At 33.3% G+C, this 24,816-nt stretch overlaps 2 protein-coding genes across 2 annotated transcripts; both read right to left on the reverse strand.

Moving 5' to 3' along the window:
- Nucleotides 1-9,667: 9,667 nt before the first annotated feature.
- Nucleotides 9,668-11,345, reverse strand: LOC142638388 (uncharacterized). Its single transcript, XM_075812430.1, has one exon. The coding sequence runs from the start codon at nucleotides 11,117-11,119 to the stop codon at nucleotides 10,046-10,048; it is 1,074 nt and encodes a 357-aa protein (XP_075668545.1). The 5' UTR covers nucleotides 11,120-11,345; the 3' UTR covers nucleotides 9,668-10,045.
- Nucleotides 11,346-14,461: 3,116 nt separating this feature from the next.
- On the reverse strand, nucleotides 14,462-20,074 carry LOC142622180 (uncharacterized). The gene is made up of 7 exons (XM_075795615.1): nucleotides 18,624-20,074; nucleotides 17,827-18,384; nucleotides 17,484-17,654; nucleotides 16,409-17,336; nucleotides 15,908-16,206; nucleotides 15,341-15,665; nucleotides 14,462-15,190 (listed from the first exon to the last, which is right to left on the reverse strand). The coding sequence occupies exons 1-7, from the start codon at nucleotides 20,072-20,074 to the stop codon at nucleotides 14,462-14,464; spliced, it is 4,461 nt and encodes a 1,486-aa protein (XP_075651730.1).
- Nucleotides 20,075-24,816: the final 4,742 nt, after the last annotated feature.

The following is a 24,816-nucleotide window of genomic DNA, read 5'->3' on the forward strand; positions in this document are numbered from 1 at the left end:
TTAAAACTATCCAAGATAGTAAACTTTTCAAATGATAAGTCTTATATAATATATAGTTGAGAATTCAAAACCTTATGACTAATAAGTATTATTTTCCTTAATTTTCATATAATCTTTAAGTTTTTATAATTTTATCCCATAATGAGACAAAGATGAAAATAATTAATTTATTCTCGTATACGTTATTGGAAGTACAAATATTTCTATGTATGTGTGTGTATGGAAAAAAAAAAGATAATGAATAAGTTTCTTAAAAAAACAAATAATATGGAAATATAAAATAGAACTATATATTCCAATGATGAAGGAAATTATTTTTCCTGGCCAAATTTATTTTTGATAGTCTAAGTACGAATAAAAAAAAAACAATGGATATAGAAATATGTTCTTTCATAAAATGAAATATTTTCTTGTGGGATCCTAAGAACTGAAGATGGGAAGCGTAGTTGTAGCTTTCAGTTGTTCATCTAGAAGGAGCACCCATGGGCTGAGGAGTGACGTGGTCCGAAAATGGGTGGGGAAGTGACGGAGCATCCTTAGGAGATATAAAGGATGGAGAGGGGTGTCTCATGGGTTGAATTGGGTTTTTTGTAAGAAGCTTCTTCTAAAGGCCTCACCTGATCCTCCGCATTAAATGGTGGGCAGCAGCTTTATCAACTGCATTAATGAGGAAGTGACCTAAACAGTGGATCTACAGCTCAGCAGCTCCTTCTACCACCTTCACAAGGAGTCTAAAGGGACAGATGTCTTGAAGAGATTTGGAAAATGAGCAGATGGAGGGTTGGGATTCAAAAGGCCATGGAGTATATAAAGAAAAAAGGTTCTCAAATGAGGGGAGGCCAGCAGATTTTAAGAAAAAAAAGTCAGAAAGAGAGAATTGAAACTGAGAGAAAGAGTGAACAGTATCTGTAACCGTCTAGAACAATTGTCCTCGGGCAGTGTTGTAAAAAACCCTTCATTTATTAAATCATTAGGCTTTTAGTCTTACTTTCTCTATTTGTGTCTTCGGGCGAATCCCATGCTTGTTCTTCCCACTCTCTACACAAATTTCTATTGTTTTGGGCCAGATTTAGGACCTCCAATATCACTGTTACAGGTGGGCTTGGGCCGTCCAACTTCGTGTTCTTACATTTCTAATGTCAAAATTTTCTTAGACATTTTGGGAAGTCCAAGTTAAAGAAAAAATTACTCATAATTAGCATGAAAAAAATTGTCAAAAATATAACTATATACCCACTTAAATATAGACAAATCTTCTCAATCTTCCGTAATTTGCTAAATGGGAGATGGTGGATATATAATTGTAGGAGATTACCTTCATGTCGATTAACAATCGAAATCTTCTTTTTTGTTTTTATTAACTTGGTTCATATGTAAAAAATAAATATAAACTTATATTATGTAATGAATTTCATGAAACAATCACCACAAGTTTTGTAATTATTATCAATGAAAAATGATAACACTCATTATATTTCTTAAGAAATTCAAATTAAATATATATATATATATATATATATATATAGTTGTTATTTAAGGACTAATGATTACAAATATATAAATAAAATAAAAACCCGTGCACAGCACGGGTTAACAACTAGTGGGTCTAAAAGTATAAGAAGTTCAGCGCAAGCAATTATATAACTCATAGATTGTTAGTGATACGCCGATATCAACTTAATGTCCCAATTTCTTATCCAAAAAAAAATCTTAATGTCCCAAAAAAAAATGTTGATATCCCTTTCATTTCTTTTTCTTTTTTTTGGTCAGTATATCCCTTTCATTTCATTATAGGGGATTACGTTGAATCCTATTAAAAATTTATTCAAAGAGACTATCACTCTAAATTTCCATTAATTACTCTATTTTATATAACTAAATAGTTTGTTAGAGATATCAAATTAATGTCAAACACCAATCCAATTAATTTGACAAGGAATGAATATTTATGAGGGTATTATCATCCTACCTTAGTGAGATTCTTTATAAGTAGTTAACTTGTGAGAGAAGTGACCTCACTTTTTTTAACTTGGAGTCCTACTTCTTTACAAGTCATTGAAACTGAAAATTCATAAAGTACGGAAATAGTATCACACCCATCACTTCCTCAAATCTTCTTGTTGCGTCAAACATAAATCCTTCAAATTCTCGACCTACAATTACAAAACAAACAATCATGTCATATCTATACCATCTAAACATGTGTTGGAACCCTGTTTCTTATCACGAAAAGTATAAGAATATTTATATACATTTAATTTTGAAATTTTAAAACGTTATTGTTGGACAATTTTTGAAATGTAAATATATTGTTTTTTTCCCCTGCTGGATAAGCAACATCTTTTTCAAGTATATACCATCTCACCAAAAAATATATTTAAAACAAAATACTCGATTTCTCATCAATATATTTAAGTTGAAATTTTTAATGAATCGAAATTGCTAACCTTTCATATAAAAAACATAAATGTATAAACATATCTTTATGTATATCCATTATATGACACAAAGGTTCTAACATATGGTTAGATGGTTTAGTATAGATATGATTGTTTGTTTAATAAGTTAAAGGATTTGTATTTGAAGCAAAAGGAAGATATTATGGCATTCAAAAGTGTGATCCGTACTCTCCAAAGGTAGGTCAATTCTCTCACAGGTTAATTATAACGCCTTATAAAGAATCTAATTGAGGTAGGTTAACACCAACATCATTATAATATTCATTCATTGTCAAATTAATTGGCTTGGTGACATTAATTCGATGTCTTTGACAAACTATTGGCCTGTATAAACTAGAATAATCAATTGAAAATTTTAAAGTTTCAATAAATATAATTTACTAAATTTCAATAAAAACTAAATTTTAAGTCACACTAATTCGGTATAAACCTTAGTTGAATAGATAGATAAAGTAGGCTCGAGTGCTATGTGGATCTCAATCCTAGTGCTACATTTATAGGATTTCGCATATATTGTATATTCTAGACCCGAAAAACATATCTACCCTTTTGGTGTTGAGAATTATGTCAAATCCTACTAAAAACGCAATCAAAATAATTGTCACATTGATATAATTTTTATATATATATATATATATATATATATATATATATATATATATATCTCTCTCCAAATTTCCATTGATTTCTCTAGTTTATACAACTCAATAGTTTGTTAGAGATATCAAATTAATGTCACACCAATCCAATTACTTGACCATGAATGAAAATCTATGATGGTGTTATCATCCTACCTTAATAAGATTTTTTTTTTCTTATAAGGCATTCTAATTAACTTGTGTTAGAACTGACCTAATTTGTTTTAGCTCGGAGTCCTACATCTTTACAATTATTGAATTGCAAATTCAAAAAAAATATGAGAATAGTATTGCACTCTTCACTACCTCAAATTTTCTTGTTGTTTCAAACATAAATCCTTCACATTCTAAACCTATAAATCCCATAAAACATACATTCATATCATATCTTCGAGATCTAAACATGTGTTAGAACCTTTTTTTCCTATATACAATATGTATAAAAATATGTTTATAAATTTAATTTTGAAATATTGAAACGTTATTGTTGGCTAATTCTTAAAATGTAAATATATTGTTTTGTTTATTTTTATCTCTACGTAATGTGTTTGCAAAAGTGAAATAAAGTTTTGCAATTTTGATTCATTAAAAAAGTTAATCTAAATATATTTATGAGAAACCAACAAGTATTTGATTTTGAAAAAATTATTCAAAATATTGATCGTTAATTAATTTTTGTATTTTTTTGTATGCTTATCAATTTAATTGATTATTTCTTTAATTTCATTTTAATTCACTAATTGTAATTGATTCATCAGTATTTAATTCACTGCATTTATTGAGGCAGAGGTTTCCTCAACAACAAAAAACAAAAAAAACAAAAAAAAAAAACTTCGTCTGATTCATCTTCTAGTAAAACACAAAGCTATATTAATCTTATGTTGTGATTCATCTTCTAGTAAAACACAAAGCTATATTAATCTTATGTTGTAGAGTTTTTTTTTTTTTTTTTTTTTTTTAAAGAGAGATCTTATGTTGTAGAGTTAAATTACAGTACTAGGTGTATAGTTAAATTGTTGGACTGATTTTTTATGAGAATTTTCAAATTATGCCCTTGCAAATTGTACCATGCAGAACGTGATTTAGACTTTTTTTTTTTTTGGGTGAACTATCACGTGATTTAGACTTAAATGTATATTAGATTGGACATTCAAAGGCTTTATTTATTTATTTATTTATTTTAGAAGGGGACATTCAAAGACTTGGCCTGCACAAGAACATAAAAAAATTGAAAATTCTTTTTCGTGAAAACGATTAAATGATAAATGTGATCAGTATTTGATTCACACCTCCCTTTTCTCAAAATTGTACACACAAAAAATCACCCCTTGAGCAACAATTCAAGTGGTTCACTCAAATCTTAAGATAATGTGGCTTCCAAGTTTAAAAATCGATTTGACCTTTAGTCTCTGGTTGATCTTATCAGACTAGATTAGGGGTGTAACCAACCTACCGACCCACCAAAATCAACCTGATCCAACCCAACCCGTTGAGTTGGGTCGATTTTTATGGGTTGGTGGGTTGGGTTGGATTGTCAAAAAAAATTTTACAGTGGGTCGAGTTGGGTGTAGGTTAGTAGATTCACAAATCCGCCTAACCCAACCCGACCCAAAAATTGATCGGTGTCTTGGTTTGAGAATATAAAGCTATCACCTAAAGACATTGGTTTTTTCTCTCTGATTTTTCAATTCCCATTCTAAGGGTGAGTTTGGTTCAGCATTTTGAAATTGGGTTTTTTGAAAAAATGGAGTTTTCAAAAAGTGCAGTATAAAAAAGTGCTTTTTGAAAAAACTGAGTGTTTGCCTAACACTTATAAAATTGGTGATTTGAGTGGTAAATTGCCAAAAAGGACAATGTAAATATAAATGAATTTGTTTCATACTTAAATCAACTACTTCATCATACTTCAATCAATTTTTCTCTTTCTAAAAAAATTATTTTTTTCACAAATATTAGCTAATAATAACCTACCACTTAAGATTTATTGTGAAAATATTGTGATAAAAATTGATACTGAACGTACTATTAAAATTATTTTTAATATTTTCTAAAAAAAAAAATTCTCACCAATATTAACTAATAATAACCTACCAAGATTTATTGTGAAAATATTGTGATAAAAATTGATACTGATTTTAATTTGAACATACTATTAAATTTATTTTTTTCTCTTTCTAAAAAAATTATTTTTTTCTCACCAATATTAGCTAATAATAACCTACCACTTAAGATTTATTGTGAAAGTATTGTGAAAATATTGTGATAAAAATTGATACTGATTTTAATTTGAATGTACTATTAAAATTATTTTTTTCTCTTTCTAAAAAAATTATTTTTTTCTCACCAATATTAGCTAATAATAACCTACTACTTAAAATTTATTGTAACTATATTGTGAAAATATTGTGATAAAAATTGATACTGATTTTAATTTTAACGTACTATTAAAATTATTATTTTTCTCTTTCTAAAAAAATTATTTTTTTCTCACAAATATTAGCTAATAATAACCTACCACTTCAAATTTATTGTGAAAGTATTGTGAAATGGCAATTTGGCAACTGTACATTTTCTCCAACGGAATGTGCACCCACTTTCTGAATATGGTCTGAAGAGCTCCGTAATTATTTTGCGCGTTCTGTGTACATTTGGAAAACGCAGCTTTCTTCCAAACTCAGCTTTTTGGTTCACACCAAACACTGAAGTGAATTTTGCCTTTTCAAAAAGTGGCTTTTGGGGCTACAAAAGTCGAAACAAACAAACACTAAATGAGACAAGGGTCCTATTTTATACAAGTTCTGCTGCTCTCCCTAAGAGCACTCACAGCAGTGTAGCTAAATAGCTATATAGTTATTTTGGCTACACCAAAACACAAAAAATAAGGTTGCAGCAGTGGAGGTAAAGCTAAAAATTTTAGCTTCTCAGCTACAGTGCACATCTCTCTTTAGATGTGCACTATAGCTCAAAGGTAAAAAAGAAAAATATTTTTTTATTACACTTCTTTCTCTTCTCTCGTTAAACAAACATTTCCTATTTTCTTTCTCTCTCTGGCTTCTCTTCTTTTTTCTTTCTTCCTTGACTTTTTTTTTTCTCTCTAGCTCGCCGGCCAGCTCCCTCATCGCCGATCTGTTCCGCCGACCCACCCCAAGCCCCATCGCCGATCTCCCAAAACCCCATCGCCGAGTTGGCCTGGTTCCTAAGTACCCATATGGGTTACCGTTGTTTTCTCAGTTGGCAAGCTGTGAAGGCAAGCTGGTTTTGATGGGTGGGTGGGACCCAGCGAGTTACAACCCGGTCACCGATGTGTTCGTCTACGACTTCTTCACTTGTCGTTGGAGATGCAGCAACGACATGCCGTCTAAGCGCTTGTTTTTCGCTATCGGAGTCTTTTTGGGTCAGGTTTACATAGCGAGTGGGCACAATGAGAACAAGAACGCATTGGAATTGGTGTGGGTTTATGATCTGAGGAAGGATGAGTGGGCCGAGTTGACTCGGATGAGTCAGGAACGGGACAAGTGCGAAGGGGTGATGATTGGGTGGTGGTTTTTTCTTTCCTGCGGTGGACTACTGGTGGTGGTGGTGGTGGTGGATGATTGTGCTATGTTGTGATGGTTGTGTGCAGTGGTTGTGTGTAGTGGATAAATTATTTTATTATAGTGAATATATTATTTTATTGTAATAGATATCTTATTTTATTGTGATGTTTATATTATTTTATTATATTGAAAGCTAAAATAAATCTACTGCTACAACATGTTTTGTAAAATGAGTAAGTAAAATAGATAAAATGATTTTTTATAGAGCTAAAAGCTAAATAAGATAATATTTGTCCCATCAAAAGTAGATAATGTGGAAGAAATAAGATAATATTTGTCCCATCAAAGATTTACTCCACCTTTTGAGGAGTAAGTGGTAAGAGGCACTACTCGGGCAGGTCAATCAACAATGAATTCAACCTTTGTTAGGTATGAACAACCATTTAACACGAAGGAGTCGTTATTAAATTTAGGCTCGACCTTTCCTAATTCTTTGGTTGTATTCCTTCATTGGCTTTTTAAGTGTATCTTGGCTCTTTCTCTTGCTCATTCGTCTCCTCGGCTGATATCGATGGGCTAGGTCTTGCTACCCATAAGACCCTTTGACTTTCTCCTTTCTCAGTGCCCGTCTTACCCCTCGTGCACTTTCCTTGGGCTGGATCTGTGCTTCTCCCTCCATTATTCCTCCCATGGGCCTTTAGCATTTATCCCACTCCCCCCCACAATTTCTTAATCAGATAATTATGTTATGAGACAAAAGCAAACCTAAAGCACCTATTTTTTCCCTTTACATTTTTCTTTTGAACAAGGTCAAGCACTTGTGAGCTTTTCACATTGAATTTACCTATGTTATAAGTTGTTTTCCTTTGCCTCTTTTACGAATATATTGCTTGACCCATTTTTCAAATTGCTGCCAACTTGAACTGTGTCTTTTCCTGTGATTCAATTCTACTGAAATTCTAGAAGTTAAGGATTTGAAGCAGTAAAAGAATTATATGCCTCACAGAATAAATCAACAATTTATCAGGACAAATATTTTCAGTTCAATACATAACTTTTGATAAAATAGAAACCTTCCTAGCAAGGGAAAAATAAATAAATAAAAAGATCAGAAAAACACTTCTATATGCTAATCAAACGACACTAAAAGTTCAAATAATTTGCAATGGAATATTGCTGATCAAACCAAGCAAAGCTAACATAAAAAAAACAAACATCGATAATCACTTCCTACATGCAAGGCAAGATTTGAAGAACATGTTACATATTCATATTCTGGATTTTTTTTTTTTAAATGGTAAAAATACAATTTACACCCACTAACTTTGCCTATGAATTATTTTGGTCCCTTAAGTTTGAAGTTGGTAATTTTAGTTTGGTAGTTTTGCCCAAAATCATTTTAGTCTTTTAAGTTTAAGGTTAGTTATTTTAGTCAAGTAAAATCCTTTCAGTCTCTTGATAACTCACTTAGTGTAGTAACTTTGCCCAAAAAGCACTTAAAAGTGTCAACTTATAAGACTAAAATGATTTTCAAGTAAAACTACAAGACGAAAATGATAATTTTCAAACTTATAGGACTAAAATGATTATGGGGTAAAGTTGCAGGACTAAAATAACGTCTAACTTAAAGGATTAAAATAATTTTTGGGCAAAGTTAATGGGTCTAAATTGCATTTTTGCCTACAAATATATATATGTAATTAAAAATGCAAAATTTACGATGGAGTTAATGCTCCCTTCTCACCTTTTAGGCCTCTACCACTGTACGGATTATGATTAAGTGCAATATCACCTAATTTAATATTTCTTAATGACTGGGATTAAGAGTTGAAAAAAATAAAATTTTAATCTTAAGTCATTTTATAAAAGAAAAAAGTAAAATAGTCAAACTAGTAAAAATATTTAGTGAGTGGAGAGTGAGTAATTACACTAGGTGCAAAACCCTCCCAAACTGCTATTTTCCAACCACACACCCATAGTGAGCTTTAACTGGGTGGTATGGCTAATTTTTTATAGCAATTGTGAACAGTAAATGGATTCTTGTAGCCATTATTGTAGCGGGTTTCTATTTATCTGTGGTGGTTGGGTTGCTATGAGTGAGAACAGTGAGATCGGCATTGCTATGGACAAAAAGAGTAAATAAATTATAAGAAAATTTATTTGAAATTGTGAATTAATAAAATTTGGGATATTGGTGTATTGTAAAGCGGTTCAGCATAATAAAATAAAATAATTTTTTAAAAGGTAAAATAGCAACTTTTATGCAAACTTGGATGCGCATGATCTTTTCTTTTTCTTTTTTTCCTTTTCTTTTTGTCCTCGTAAAAAAAAAAGGGTAATACCAATACCGTAGATGAGATTGGGAAAAAAGATTTTAAAAAAAGAAAAAGAAAAAGTAATTCTATAGATTCACGGGACTGACTACTGACTAGTCCACCAAAAACACAAAGCCAGCTGACAAAAAACAATTGTCATGTGTTCAAACAGTGAAATATTTCCGTTGTTTCCAACAAACCACTCATTTGGCCATTTCTTTTCTCTTTCCACGCCGTTTCGTATCAGCTGAGCTGTATCATAAATTCATAAAATATGACCGTCTCAATTTTCAACACCCTTCCAGCGAAACTTTACCGTCCAACTCAAGTCACTTTTTTAGTGATCCAATACATTATCAACCAAACTAGCGGTTGAGATTCGTTACAGTAGGTTTGAGGTTGTACATATTTATTATACATGTTAAAAAAAAAACACATACTTAACCAACCCCAAGAAATCTCGCAAAAGAAAAAAAGACCCCACCTCACATGTGTCTTGTCTTATGGTCGGAACCTTGAAAAATTTCGCACCTACTGTTCCAACAAAGATCGGACAACTCATGCATCACCATACCCAGAAAAAAGCAAGCAAGAAAAGATGAACCAGATTGTCTTCTTTCCTCTTTCTCTCTTTTTTGTTGTTGTTGTTGTTTAACAATTTAACATACACTAAAAATATGGATGAAAATAACAATTCCAATTTGAGATGAGAGCAAGTTGTAAACAGTCAACAATTATAGTCAATTACTTCTGTTTTGCATTTATCAATATGCTTGACAACTTAATTTACACCAAAATCATAACCAAAAAAAAAAAAAAAATACATTTTTGAACTAATGATTCAAGAACAATAAATACCACAAGAAAGAGAAAAAGCATTAATTTCAGTACTCTTCAAGAGAAGTTGTTAGATCTAGCTAAGTATATATAAAGGAAATCCATATATATATATATATATATTATCTTGTAAATTGCTTTATTATTCTTCTATGTTCATGAACAAATGAGTTAGTGAGACAAACTAATCAATTAAACAATACCGAATTTGTGAAAGATAATCCAGCCAAAACTTTTTTTCTCCACATGCAGCTTTTTTTTCATCTCTTCCAAGCATACACCAGCAATGAAAACCCAGATGGGCCACCCAATTCACTCTCCTCTGTGCTGGCCCATTCCATTACAGAGCTTCCTCCAGAAGACCCTGCCGAAGACCACATAGAAGTTGAAGACGATGACAAGCTTTTCCTCATCTTTCTCCATTCAATCCCACTCAAGCCATAGCTCCAGCTCTGTTGTGCCCACAAAGCCATCCCATTTTTCTCACCCGAAGAAGAATTCGCTTCCTTATCTCTAACTGCATCTCCTTCAAACCTGAACATGAAAACCGCGTGTCTATCATCGTTGTCTTTCTCGAACAACCAGTTGTACACGTCCCATGAGATCTGTACAGGCACCCCATCAACTTCAATTCTCTCATTGCCTCTGAATTTCCACTTTAGGCGCTTTATCTGCAAGACCCTTTTGTTATCCACGCTGAAACTGAGCCTGGTGTCATCATTGTACCCGCAATCTATTTGTATTTCCCTGGTTTTGCCTCCAAATCTTGCTCTCGTGGTGTAGATTTTGTTGGCAAAGACATGCTCTCTTTTCAAGACAAGAACTTGGTTACTTTTAGGCCTTTGGGCCTTGGTTTTGGCATAGGCTTCTTTGGTAGAGTCACCAACGAGAAGGGTAATTTCCTTGTCAACAACTACGGCTATGTAGAACTTGGATTGGGGTTCAGGTCCAGACCCGAACTTGGCTCTGGTAAGGTCCCAAAAAATTTGAGTATTGGCGTTGAGCCTTTTGGATCCATGCTTTTTCCAGAAAATAAGTGGTTTGATGTGGAGGTGGAAAGTGTATTGGGAGGAAGGAGAATCAGAAGAAGAAACAGGAGGAGAGTCGAATATGTGGTGATGATGGGGGAGGAGATTAAGGTGAAGAGAGCGGCCAAGAAGAGAGCGAGACCAGGTTAGAGAGAAAAGGCCAAGAGCAGTGTGGTAGAGGCAGGTGGTGAGGTTGGGGTTGCCGGAGGTGGGTGGTGGTGGCGGAGGCGGCGGAGGTAGAGATTTGTGGGTTTCATTATTGGAGGGGCGAAAGCAAGAGGGGAATGGAGAGGAGTGCTGAGACATCTCTTTTTATTTTTTGTTTTGGTTTTGGGTTTTGTTGGGGAGCTGAGATTAGGGAGTGTAGGGTTTTGTAGTTTATATGAAGGGCTAAAAAGCTTAAAGAAATTAGGGGAGCTAAAGGGAGCGGGGGTAAAAAGTTGAGAAGGGAGAAGGAGACTTCTCAACCTGAAATATTAGACTAGAGCCAAAATATTCAAAGGGAGACTCAGAGAGAATTTGACCTGAAACCCCCCCACCCCCAAACAAAAACAACTAGAATACAAAAGGACCTGACTCTCAAAAAAAAAAAAAAAAATACAAAGGACCTTAATAAGGGAGTGAGAATTGCCTAGTCTAATTGAGACTAATTATAATACTACACCATACAAAATGCTTCAAATTTTGTAAATTTTGCATATTAGATTGTGATTGGTTGTTTGACTGATTGTTTATCATTTTCACATCAACTATTTTTTCTTTATCATTCACAATCTACTACCTAGACAATTTTGCTACAATTGTACTACCTTTTGATATTTCCAATTGAGGTATCTAATGTTCAAATCCTCTATTCCTAATGGTATATAAGGAATTATTATAAAATTGCAATTAAATAAATTGAGAATTATCTCCTATAAATAAGGTTATGCTTTGAAATCCTAGTTGTTATAGGATTTTCTAGCTAAGTAATGAAAGTTTCTTTATTAAAGAACCAAATCGTATTAGTTGTCAAAGTGATAATGTATTCCATATCTATCAATGATAGACATAAGTCTTATACATGATGGCAATACTGCTGTAAAAGATTTGATAGCATTCGGCCTTTCGTCCAATGATCCTCTTTTAAGGGAAAAGATGATAAGAATCATAATTTTGAGAGAGAGACTAAAGCTGAGTTTGAATTGCGCGTCCGTGTCTGTGTTGCACGTTTATGTTTCATTTTTGTGGGTCTCGTGCACTGTTCATAGGACCCGTAAGTATTTTTTTCACAAAAAACAACTTTCAAACTAGGTTTCACAGCATTACTCACACATTTAAAAATTATTTTATTATAGTATTTTTAGTTTTCAGTTTTCAGCAATAAACAATATCCAAACAGATCCTAACAATGAAGAAAAAAAGAAAAATAAAGAGATTTTCACTTGAGAACTGGTGTAAGTAAAAGAGACAACAACTTTAGTGTTTTCTTTACAAAAGTTTCTGAAAAGCACACAAATTAAGAAGAATTTATCATACTTGAATTAATGTAACAAAATGATAAAAGAAAGAGACCTACATGAAAAAAAAAAAAAGAAAAAAAAAAAAGAAACAGAGAGAGAAATAAATTTCTTTAGCCATGAAAAAGACATAATCAATAATGGAGTGAGGATTTGAATAAAAAATGGAAAATTTTATATTAATATATATGCATGTTTAGTATTATTAAGTGATATTTCGTGTAAGAAAACCCATTCAAATAATAGCACACATTTTGTTTATCTGTTTAGTATTTTTTTTTTTTTGTCAAGAATAAGTCTTTTTTTTTAATTTCTTTTTTATTATCAAAATTCCACTTATGAATGAAAATATTTGTAATAATTTGATCGACATCAAGTACAAATTATGTGATAGCATAGATTTTGTTTATCTGTTTAGGACCTTTTACATGAATAAGCCATTTTACGATTTTTTTTTTTTTCAAAACCAAAATTCCACTTATGAATGAAAAATTTTGTTACAATTTGATAGACACCAAAATTCCATTGCCTAGTACACAAATTTTTATGAAGGAAACAAATTATTACGTAAATAATTTGAGGGCTAATTAGCATTTTTATATCACTTTTGAAAGATAATAATAATAATCTTCAATCTTTCTTTTTCTTTTTCTTTTTACTTTTGTTAGAACTCTAGCTTTGTTGTTTTCCCCTTACCTCTTTTTTCATTTTCTAGGTCTTAAACCTTGAACCTTACAAGTTACAAGATATTGATGAAATAGGAAACATTTTCTTTTTTATTTTAATGAAATTTGATATACATGATAGTGTTATAAGTATGATAAAGAGAATAATACATCAATAAGAAATACAAAAGGTAAGTTCATAAAAAAAATTAGAAAAACAAAAAAAAAAATCAAATTTTAATTGGGGAGGGGACAATAGTTGCAAGCTTGCTATTAATTTGTAACATTTTGGCAGGTCAAGAGAGGGCAATTGCCCCCAATTGACCCCTAGCTCTGCCTATGAACACAAGGTAGGAAAAGATTGATATTTCCTCTAGGGAAAGTTTTTACCTACAGATAGTTGTAATAACTAAAGTAAATCTTTGAAAAGATATTGTAACTAATTTTATAATATAGTGAATCCATTCAAAGTTGGTCCCGTAGCATTTTTCTTCGAGGAAGAAGAATTTTCTATGTAAATCTTTTTGTTCTTGTATGTTTTTTTTTTTTTTTTGAGAAGATTGTTTTCTTGTATGTAATATATCTATTTTATTGTTGGTTGAGATATAGGTATGATAATCTTAGTTATAACATTTTCAGAAATATGGCAAATTTTTGTTGTTGAATTTCTTAACTAACATAAGATTAGATTGTGACCCAAAACTTTTCCCTTATTTGGTTGGGTGGAAGTTGATGTGAGAAAAAAAATGGAAGGATTTTCCCCCCTCCATATCCGCCACTATTCTCAGTATTAGAGAGAATGTTTAAGGATGGGTTTGGATTCGGCGTCTACGTTTTGCGTTTGCCCATTTCGTGTTTTCAGATTTTTTTTTTTTAGCCGCAGTGGTTGACCAAGTCTTCCGTGAACAGTGCATCTGTGCACTGTTCACATACCCACAAATTTAACTTTCCGGCAACTTTTTCATTATAAATAGGTTTCGCGGTACTATTCACACATTTTAAAATTATTTTGCTACAGTATTTTCAGTTTTTAGTTTTCAATTTTTAGCAATAAGTTCTATCCAAATAGACCCTAAATTCAAAATTTTTAATTACAAATGAGTAATAAATCCACGGATATAGTGTTTTTTTTAATTAATTTATTTTATCTTCAATTCATTCTATGCGGGATATTTTTTTTCTCCAAAAGATACAAATCCACTCAACATCTTGCCGGCCGGATGGCTTTTCTAGCATCCATTCCTTCATAGCACCACCCTACGCTTTCAAGTGAAAAAAATCTGTTGTGGCAAGATATTATTTTATTATTATTATTTTTTTGATAGGAAAGCACACAACATTATATTAATCAAACAATAATAGCCTTTACATCATGAAGAACTGCTAATTCTAAGAAACTAGGACAATTCTCCTTCCACAAACACTGATTAACTATGCCCTTGGCATATTTTGCTAACAAATGCGCTGCGGTATTTGCATTTTGCTTAACATGAGAAAAAATGACGTTGGAATTCCAAAGAAGCTTCACCAATACCCATAATCACTGCATCAATTGACACTGGAACTGAGGAAGAATAATTCAACGCCCTAGAGACAATAAGCGAGTCACCCTCAATGATGAAATTTGTAATCCCAAGTTGCTTTGCAAATTGTAGACCAACTTCAACAGCCTTCCCTTCCACTTCAATAGGCCCCAGCGGTGCACGTAATTTTCTGCATATTGCTGCTACAAATTGCCCAGTCCAGTCCCGTACAATGACTCCTATTCCCACAGTATTCAGCTCTGCAAATACAACACCATCTACATTGAACTTAAAAACCGAAACGGGTGGTGGTAACCATCTTTGAACAAGCTGAATCGATTCCTGAGTAGTCGGTAATAACTCCACAGCAGCCTGGTATTCCTCTAAATACTGCACAACCCATTGATGAAGTGTTCTTCCATCTTTTCGCTTACGGCCATGACGAATATCATTCCTATTACTCCACAGCGCCCACGCACAAGTCAATAGCAACTCAATTTTTTCTGGAGAAGTCTTAGTCTTTTTGTCCATCATTAGACACCACAGCATATCCTTGAAAGAACCAAGATGATCCATCACATTGGGGAAAACCAACTTCGATGAAGACCATAGCTCTTTAGTGCGGGAACATTTCCAAAAGAAATGGATCGAATTCTCTACCTCTTCGCTGCATCCATCGCATGTATCAACCTGCAAAACATTTCTTTTAACAAGGTTTGTTTTCAAAGGGAGTATGTCTCAACAAGCCCTCCAAGAGAAGTGCCTTATCTTATGAGGCACGTTGATCTGCCATAACCGATTCCAAAAATTTCTTTCTTGGCTACCATCAAAGCTGGAGACCGTGGAGAAGGCTGAAGACATTTGAGATGCTACCCAGTAAGCATTCTTCACGGAAAAAGCTCCATTAGTGCTCCAAGCCCAAATTTGCTTATCTTCTGGAAGATGAGAGCTGATGGGAATTGCTTTTATAACCTCTGCTTCAAACGGCAAAAATAGAGCATCCACGACATCAGACTTCCAAGAAGCTTCTTCCTTATTAATCAATTCTCTAACCTTCATATCTTCTGGCATAAACAACCTGGGAGAAGAGACCATAAATGTAGAAGGCTTAGGCAGCCATCTATCATCCCAAATTCTGATTTTCTCACCATTTCCAACTCTCCACCTTAAACCATATTTAACTAGAGGTTGAGCAAACATAATATTCTGCCAGGTAAATGATGGATTATTACCCAAAACACCTTGTACACCAATGTGTCATGTCCTGTCGCCACCCTTGCTTTGCCAATAAAGCCATATTAAAGTCTTTTAAGCTTTTTAAAACCCATCCCACCACAATTCTTCGGAGCACATAATTTTTCCTAACTCATCCAAGCTAACTTTCTCTCTTCATTCCTTCGCCCCTACCAAAAATTACGAATCATGCGCATCAAATCCTCACAAAGAGAATCAGGCAATTTGAAGACACTCATGGTGTATGTCGGAATTGCTTGTGCTACAGCTTTTATCAACACTTCTTTCCCCAGCCTAGACAATAATTTCTCTTTCCAACCAACAAGTTTCTTACTTAATTTGTCCTTAATAGAATTGAAAGAGGTTTTCTTCTTCCTTCCCACCAATGATGGCAAACCAAGATATTTTTCATGTTGCTTAATCACTTGGGCCCCAAACCTAGCTTGATGATATCTTGAAGTTCCATAGGAGTACTACTAAAAAACAGGGATGTTTTAGCATGATTCAACTATTGCCCCAAAGCACACTCATATACCCTCAACACCCTCTGAAGAGCATCACACTCTTCCAAAGAAGCTCTACAAAATATCAAACTATCATCGGTAAAGAAAAGATGGGATATTTTAGGACCCCTACGACAAACTGCACCCCCCCCCCCCCCAAACTTCCATTCACCACTACTTTCTTAATAAGATCATAAAGTCCTTCTGCACATAACAAGAAGAGATTTGGGAATAGTGGATCACCTTGTCGAATTCCCTTACTTGGAACAATGTGCCCTTTGGGCTTACCATTAATCTCCACAGAATAAGAAATAGTAGTGACACAGTTCATAATCAAAGCACACCATTTATCATCAAAACCCAACTTATGCATAATTTTGTCCAACCATATCCACTCTACCCTATCATATGCCTTACTCATATCAAGCTTTAAATCCAAATCACCCACTTTTCCACTCTTCTTTTGACTAATATGATGCATCGTTTCATATGCCACAAGAACATTATCAGTTATTAACCTACCATGCACAAATACACTTTGGGTATCACTAATAATAGAAGGTAGAACCTTTTTCAATCTATTAGTAATGGCTTTTGATGCAATTTTATAAACCACTTTACAATGACTAATGGATCTAAAATCAGTCACATATTTTGGCTCACTACATTTAGGGATAAGACTAATGTGTGTATGGTTAAAAGTCGGTGGAATGATACTTGAATTGAGGAAAGCCAAAACAGATGAAGTCACCACACCACCAATCTTAGGCCAAAAGTGTTGATAAAACAATGGAGGCATACCATCCGGTCCAGGGGATTTCAAAGGATACATTTTCTTAAGGGCATTCTTCACTTCAACATTTGTAAACTCACTTACAAGTACTTGATTCATCCTAGGTGTGACTTTTTGTTGAACTGCATCTAAAATTTCATCAAACTCCATAGGACTACTACTAGTAAAAAGTCTCTCATAATACTGCACCATCAAGTCTTCCACATGCTCATCTCCAACCAACCATCTGTCATCTTCATCCAACAAACCCTCAATGAAATTCTTTTTGTACCTTGCAGAACCTTTTTCATGGAAAAACCTAGTGTTCCTATCCCCGGATTGCAACCAACTAATTCTTGATCATTGCCTCCACATATCATCTTCCTTCTCCATCCAACAATTCAACTCAATTCTAGTGTTTTTCAAAGAACGAATCATATCCGGTGATGAAGGTTGAAGCTCTAACCATTCTAACCTTTTCTGTAATTCAGCCACTGTTTTCCCAACATTACCGAAATCACTACCATTCCACACTTCAAGTCTAGTACGGCAACTCTCTAAGCCTCTATTAAGGACATTACCCGCTCGCCCCTCCATAAAGGCCCTCATCCCAAGCTTCCTCCACGATAGCCTCACATTTAGGATCCTTGAACCACATTGATTCAAATCAGAAAACCTTACCCATCCTCATTTTTCTTAGTTTTGCAAACAACTGAAGAATAATAGGAGAATGATCCAAAGCCGAGGAGAAAAGATGAGTAAGCCTAGCCATTGGAAATAAATGAAACCACTACACCGTAGCCAAAGCTCTATCCAACCTTTCCCTAATTTGGGACCTATCCTCCTTTTGATACAACCATGTATACAAAGGTCTCGTGAATTGAACTTCCTTAAGACCACAACAATTAATAGTGTCAACAAAATATTTCATTTGCTGTCTTGTTCTATTAGTTCCCCCTTCCTTTTCAGCCATAGAAATAATCTCATTAAAATCTCCAATTGCTAACCACGACAAAGAGGATGTCCCATGCAAGTGTTTTAGTTTTTGCCATGACTCTCCTCTTTTAGATGTATCAAGATCACCATAAAATCTAGTAAGATGCCACCAACCAATACCATCTCCCCCATCTACCCGTGCATCTATATGTGAATGAGAATAAGTTTGGATATCAAGCCTAATCTCTTTCTTCCAAAATAAAGCTATCCCACCACTACTTCCTTTACCAGGCACAATAAAACCATTTTTGTATTTACACCAATCATGGACCTTAAGCATCCAATCCAAACCAGATTTTGTTTCCATTAAGAAGACAATGTTGGGATCTTGTTTATTGATTACCTTTTCCAAGGCATGAACTGTCCGACGGTTCCCAAGCCTTCGGTAGTTCCAACTCAATAGACTCTTAATGCCCAGCAGGGTTGTGTAGAAACCTCCGCCGATAAAACCCGATCAACATCAAAGAGAGCAATTAAACCATCACTGTTACTCACCTTATTTTTCTTCTTTGCCGATTCTGCCTTCATTGCTTCACTTAAGACCTCTTTGTTATTCCTCTTAGGGCCAAGCACATTAGGAAGAGTTAATTTGGAAGTTGTTTATGATTGATTTTTATACCTCTTCCAAGCCCCTTTCGTAAGCCCAATCTCACCACCAATAATTGGATTAGTATCCTTTGAAATGGGTTTTTTAGTTAGAGCACCTTCAAATATAATAGAACTAGAGACTTGTAAGGAGAGCAGCCCATTCTTATTTTTAGTACCACTTCTCTTGGGCCTACCTTGAACTGGATTGCTAATATCACGCCCACTACCCTTGCCAACTTCAAAACAATAATCAGCATCTTGGAGGCCCGAAAGACTACCCAGCACCACTTGTTTTCCTTTGGAGACACGTTGGTCTTTTGGGACACGTTGGCCAGCAGTTAAATCTTCATCCATGACTACAATGTCAACCAAGTTTGACGGAATGTCACTCTTATCCTTCAATTGCTCTACTTGGATAGAATTTGAATTCAAAATAACCGACTGTGATTGAATGGCATGATCAAATTCAGAAATTAATTCCTCAAAATCAGGGATATGTTTCCCAGGGGTTGATGCAACCGTTCCAACCTGCACAGCCAAACTACTTTCAGTGCCACTCTTCACCGGCTCACCAACATTGTGTTCACCTTCAACTTGACAACGCTTCGGCTTCAAACCCACACCAACATCAGAAATCCTTGGGAGCACATTACTCCTGTCAAACTTCTTAGATGAAACACCATGGCTTGGGGCCTCTTGCATGCCAGCCTCCCTTCTTTCAAAACTACCACCAGAATTTGCGGAGGAATAATTTTTACGAAAACCTGCCTTCAACCATTCACCATAATCGAATCCTTGCTGCTGATCAACTTGGAAGGAACAAACTCTAGCTTCATGACCAATCCAACCACATTTAAAACAGAGCCCCACTAATCTTTCATATTTGAAACCAATACAGATCTTATCTCCTTCAGGACTTGCAACAACACCACCACGACGTAACGGTTTCTCTAAAGGCAATTCAACCCGTACACAAAGAAAATGGGCTTGATCAGATGAAAAAGCTTTCAAGTCTACCTCCACAACCACACCCAATCCATTACCAATATCTCGACCTACCTCCTCTGACAACAGATCAAAAGGAAGCCCCCACACTTGTACCCACATTGGAATTGAAGTAAACCGAATAGAATTAACAGTCATACCCCTCTCCCATCTACACAACACCAATGGATGATCTTCAAAACTCCAAGGGCCATTTGATAGCACCCACTTCAACTGGCTCTCCATGGAGAATTTAAATTGAAATACACCATCTCTAACATCAATAATACGAACATCTGAACCCATCTTCCACACAGAACACAGTAAAGCCTTGGCAGCACGTTGGTTAAAAGAGCAAGTTGTGAGAAATTTCCCCAATAGACTGAGAGAGCATTCTTCCAACATCTTATCTCTATGCACTAACCCAACCCTAATAACCTCTCCTTCCTCTTCTGTCAAAGTAATATTTTTTAATTTTTGAACAAAATCCGAATCCATAATTGAAACGTACACTGAAAGAAGTCTAATAAAAACAAACACCTAGAGAAAAGAAAAAGCACACGTAGTACGGCTCACATAGAAAGTGAGAAAGAGACGCCCATGTAGAGAAAAAAACTCACCTTACGTGAGAAGAAAAAAAATTATAGGGTGTAAAACATATGAATTTACACTGAATCCTTATTGAATTTTGATTATATATAAAAACACAATCATAATAATTCCTACTAATAACTAGGATAATTATCAGATTATATATGTTTAAAAATAAATTATATATGTATTTTATTAAGCTCTAGATATATATTATATAAGTCAATAACCTGTGCATATATAGTGTTTTTTTTTTTTAGAGAGTTTCAACTAATGATACCCTTTTCGGATGATTCAATTACCAAAAATTTTATTAGTTGAACTAACAAGAACCCATGTGTATAGAGAGTTCAAATCTATAAATAGATGGTTAAGAAAGCAATGGTATTTCATGTCCTCTGGAAAATCGTTGTTTTGGCATGTGCTTGTTTGTGCAAATGAAAAAAATAATGATAAAAAAAGTGATGGCTCTGAAATTTTTCTTTACATTTTTCCACGTACACATGCAGTACCGCGCTTATAACGATTAACGAACGGAAATTATTAGGCAACTAGAAAATTATAAAGTCAAAGTTAATGGCTAAAGGCTAAAGGCTAAAGCATCCAATGTTTGAATTGTAAACTAACTCTTTATGGGAAAAAAAAAATGTAAACTAAGTCAACATCCCCGCCCCCTTTTTATTTTATTTTTTGAAAATGAGCTCGAATCTAATTTGTATGGGCATATATATAAGGATTAAGGGCAAGGCAAAGTTTTAACCCGCATTGTCCAAAAAAAAAAAAAAAAGAACTCTCACGACGCGTGTAGAAATTTTTTTTTTTTTGTTGGGGTCAAAATTGCAAAACTTTGTGATATTACATTAATTTAGAATTTTTTTATAATAGTAATATTTTGAAAAATCCGACAATTGGACTAACATTTTTTAATTTAATTCATAATTTCATAACTCATATTTTGTATATAATTTTAAAGTATAAAAAAATTAAACATTTTATGGTAACATAGTTTTTATTTTTCATCATTTTTATATTTTGCAAAATCAAAGTACCAGGATAAAGAATAAAAAAAGAGGCATGAATAAATTTATGATCCAAAGGTATTTTAACTTAAAAAATGATTGGTGTGTTCCAGACTTCTATTTTACTCAACTGGTAAAATCAATGATAGTATGAATTGTAATTTTTTTTTAATATATATACAAGATATAAATTCTACTCTAACTTAATCCAAGTGATATATATGTGAAGTTTTTCTTGAAAACTTGAATCTCTGAAGGTGGTCATGAATTGCAAATTCTAATGTTTAATGTGGAGGGGATAATCATAAGATAGATATTTGAGGGGCATACATGTTGTGGACTTGCAGCTTAAATGTTATGAACGAGAAGCCTAAATCACTCACATGTCACAACTTAGTTAATGCCCGGGCGCCTAGGATAGATGAGAAGACTAGAGTAGCGTTCCATTTCTCCTGTCTACTTTTGATTCAAATTGGAACAGAGAAGACAATTTCTCCTTTTGGCATTACATTTAGGCTTTTAGTAGTGTTCTATAGTTCTGAGTCAGAACTTCTGACTTCTGAGTGCTCACAACAACTTTGTTTTGATTGCTAGTTTATTCATTACCACTTTCCCAGCTAGCTTCTTCTTCTTCTTCTTCTTTTAATTTTAATTTTATTATTTAAGTTTGGATATATAAATCTTGAAATGACCATTACAACAAATAAAGCCTTTTTTTTATTTTTTTTTTATTTACAATTGATGGTGTTTGCCCACTGGTTGTCGCTCCCATGATTTTTTTTATTGTAGAAACCTTATTGCTCGAACATAGATTGTCCATCTACTTCATACATATCATGAATCAAATGAATGTCTAGATGTATTAGCAAAACGGGGTCGAGAACAACGTAGCCTTTAGGAAATATATCCTTTTGTTTATCCACAGGGCCGGCTCAACAGTTGATGTAATTGATACAATTGTCTAAGGCTCCCAAATAAAAGAAGACCCCCACTTGTAAAAATAAAAATATATATATATATATATATATATATATATATATAATATTTATCTATATATTTTAATTTAAAAAAAAATTTAAGTACTTTTATTGGTCAATAAAATGCATTAAAAAGACTCATTGTATCCTAAAATGCATAAGATTAAAAAGGGAAAAAACAAAAATATTCAAATTTCAATTAACAAAATTAAATTTTAAGAGACAAATTTACTAACTCATTCTTGAAATATGCTAAAATAAAAATTAATAACAGACAAATTCATTAATAATACAACGTAATTGTCTTGAAATATGCTAAAATAGATATTATAAATTTCAAAAACAAAAGAAAAAATCTCTCAGCTCTCTATCTCTCTGCATCTCCATCTATATTCTTACCTTTCTTTTCTTCACTTTGATTCTTGAACTTTTTCTGTAAACTCAGTCTAGCTTGAAATTTTTCTTTGTTGATTTCCTTCGAATAACAGTAAATTCAAAATTGGAAAGGCGTAGCGTGGGCTATGGGCATACCAGAGGTAATCTTCTCAGACTTCTCTCCCTCTCTATCTTTCCGAAAATTAAAATGGAGGAGTCTGCTATTTATTCAATTTAATTATATATATTTTTAAGTTTATTTCACTGCTTGATTGATTGATAGGAGTCATAGTACAAGCAGTACAACACTTTTTTTGCACATAAGACAACACGTTTTATGCACAGTTGCACACTGCCCAGCCCGCAACATTGTATAGTGCACCCTGCACACAGGCTGTGGGTTGTGCAGACAAGACTGCACAGTGCACACAACACTGCACAATTGCCTACGAGCCACAGCAGTTAGCACATCATAGCTGGCCCACCGCACACTATAATTTATCATTTTTTTTAATGCATACTCTTACTTTATCAATTATTATATATTATCACACTAATTAATAATTTGATATGTATCATATCAACTCATTTGTATTATAGTGATACTAATTTATTGAACCGTGTAATAAATTATTTTTTATTTGTAAAATTCAAATAACTCCAAACTTTATAAAGAAAAATAAATGTTAAGAGGAACTTAAATACAAAAACTTAATTAGTAATTTTGCATCTCAAAAAGTAAGAAAAATATATTTTAAATAAAAAAATTCAATACATATTATTTGATTAATTTTTAAATATAAAAAAGTCCCACTTAAAATTTTTACCTAAGGCCCCAAAGTTGTTGAGATGACCCTGTTTATCCAGCCTTTGTATGGGATGTAAGGCAAACAGGCACTAGTAGACTTTGTCTCATGGTAGGTAAATATGCCTTTTGTTATACGAACTCTATATATTATAAATAATTCAGCCTTTTTATATTAAAACCTTTTTTCACAAAAAAAAAAAAAAAACTATAATATTTCTGCTTGTTGTAGCGTCAAATGCGGCCAGACAAACGTCGCAAAAACTCTCACTTAAAAAAAATAAAATTAAACTTCATTTTGTTTGGAAAGTGTAGCAGGAAACACACAAATACAATTTTTTTTAAATAAAACTCTTAAATATGTTTAATTATTAGTTGTACGCAAACATGGTCACGGGCGTATGCAATTCTTGGTCTTGAGGTATGGGCTATATGGTTGTTGCCATATTGAAAAATGTCAATCTATGGCATGCAAAACCAGAGGAATTTTTTTTAATTTCATCGACTACTTTTATATTGTATAATTGGATTTTGTTAGTGGTTGTTCTAATGTTTTCTTTTGAGAGAATGATTGTTCTAATGTTAACGTGCACGGATTCTAAAAAAAAAATTGTTAACGTGCACTTAATGTTTTATTTTTTAAACCTCTTTTAAAAATTAAAGCATATATATATATATATATATATATACACACACACACACAAACCACAATTTTTTTTTTAAAAAAACCTATGCTTACACAATCGGCAAATGATTGACATAATTATTTACACTTTATAAGACTTACATTAAGGAAAATTATACATTGTTACCGGTATATGTTATCTCCTATTCATAGTTGAGTAGGTCCCATTATATATATATATATATATATACATACACACACACACACACACACAAACCACAAAATTAAAAAAAAAAAAAAAAAAAAAACCTATGCTTACACAATCGGCAAATGATTGACATAACTATTTACACTTTATAAGACTTATATTAAGGAAAATTATACCTTGTTACCGGTATATGTTACCACCTATTCATAGTTGAGTAGGTCCCATTATATATATATATAGACACACACACACACACACCACATAAAATAAATAAAAAAACCTATGCCTATACAATCCGCGAATGATTGATATAACTATTTACACTTTATAAGGCTTACATTAAGGAAAACTATACTGTGTTACCAGTATATGTTTCCTCCCATTCATAGTTGAGTAGGTCCCATTATATACACACACACACCACCAAAAAAAAAAAAACCTATGCCTACAGAATCCCTAAATGATTGACATAACTATTTACACTTTATAAGGCTTACATTAAGGAACATTATATCGTGTTACCAGTGTATGTTTCCTCCCATTCACAGTTGAGTAGGTCCCATTATTTATATATATATATATATATATCAAAAGGGGGGGTGGTAAGTTACAAGCTAAGGCCGGATGTGGCCATGTGCGG

Source organism: Castanea sativa, chromosome 1 (genome assembly GCF_040712315.1).
Source record: "Castanea sativa cultivar Marrone di Chiusa Pesio chromosome 1, ASM4071231v1".
Lineage (NCBI taxonomy): Eukaryota > Viridiplantae > Streptophyta > Magnoliopsida > Fagales > Fagaceae > Castanea > Castanea sativa.

What these genes read in the sequence shown, in the direction of transcription:
- LOC142638388 (XM_075812430.1), bottom strand. Translation starts at nt 11,119, where the DNA reads ATGTCTCAGCACTCCTCTCCATTCCCCTCTTGCTTTCGCCCCTCCAAT.
- LOC142622180 (XM_075795615.1), bottom strand. Translation starts at nt 20,074, where the DNA reads ATGGATTCGGATTTTGTTCAAAAATTAAAAAATATTACTTTGACAGAA. An exon ending in AGGTCCCAAATTAGGGAAAG is followed by an intron (nt 17,655 to 17,826) that starts GTTGGATAGAGC and finishes ATGTGGTTCAAG; the next exon opens with GATCCTAAATGTGAGGCTAT. An exon ending in ATCTTATTAAGAAAGTAGTG is followed by an intron (nt 16,207 to 16,408) that starts GTGAATGGAAGT and finishes GTTTTTTAGTAG; the next exon opens with TACTCCTATGGAACTTCAAG.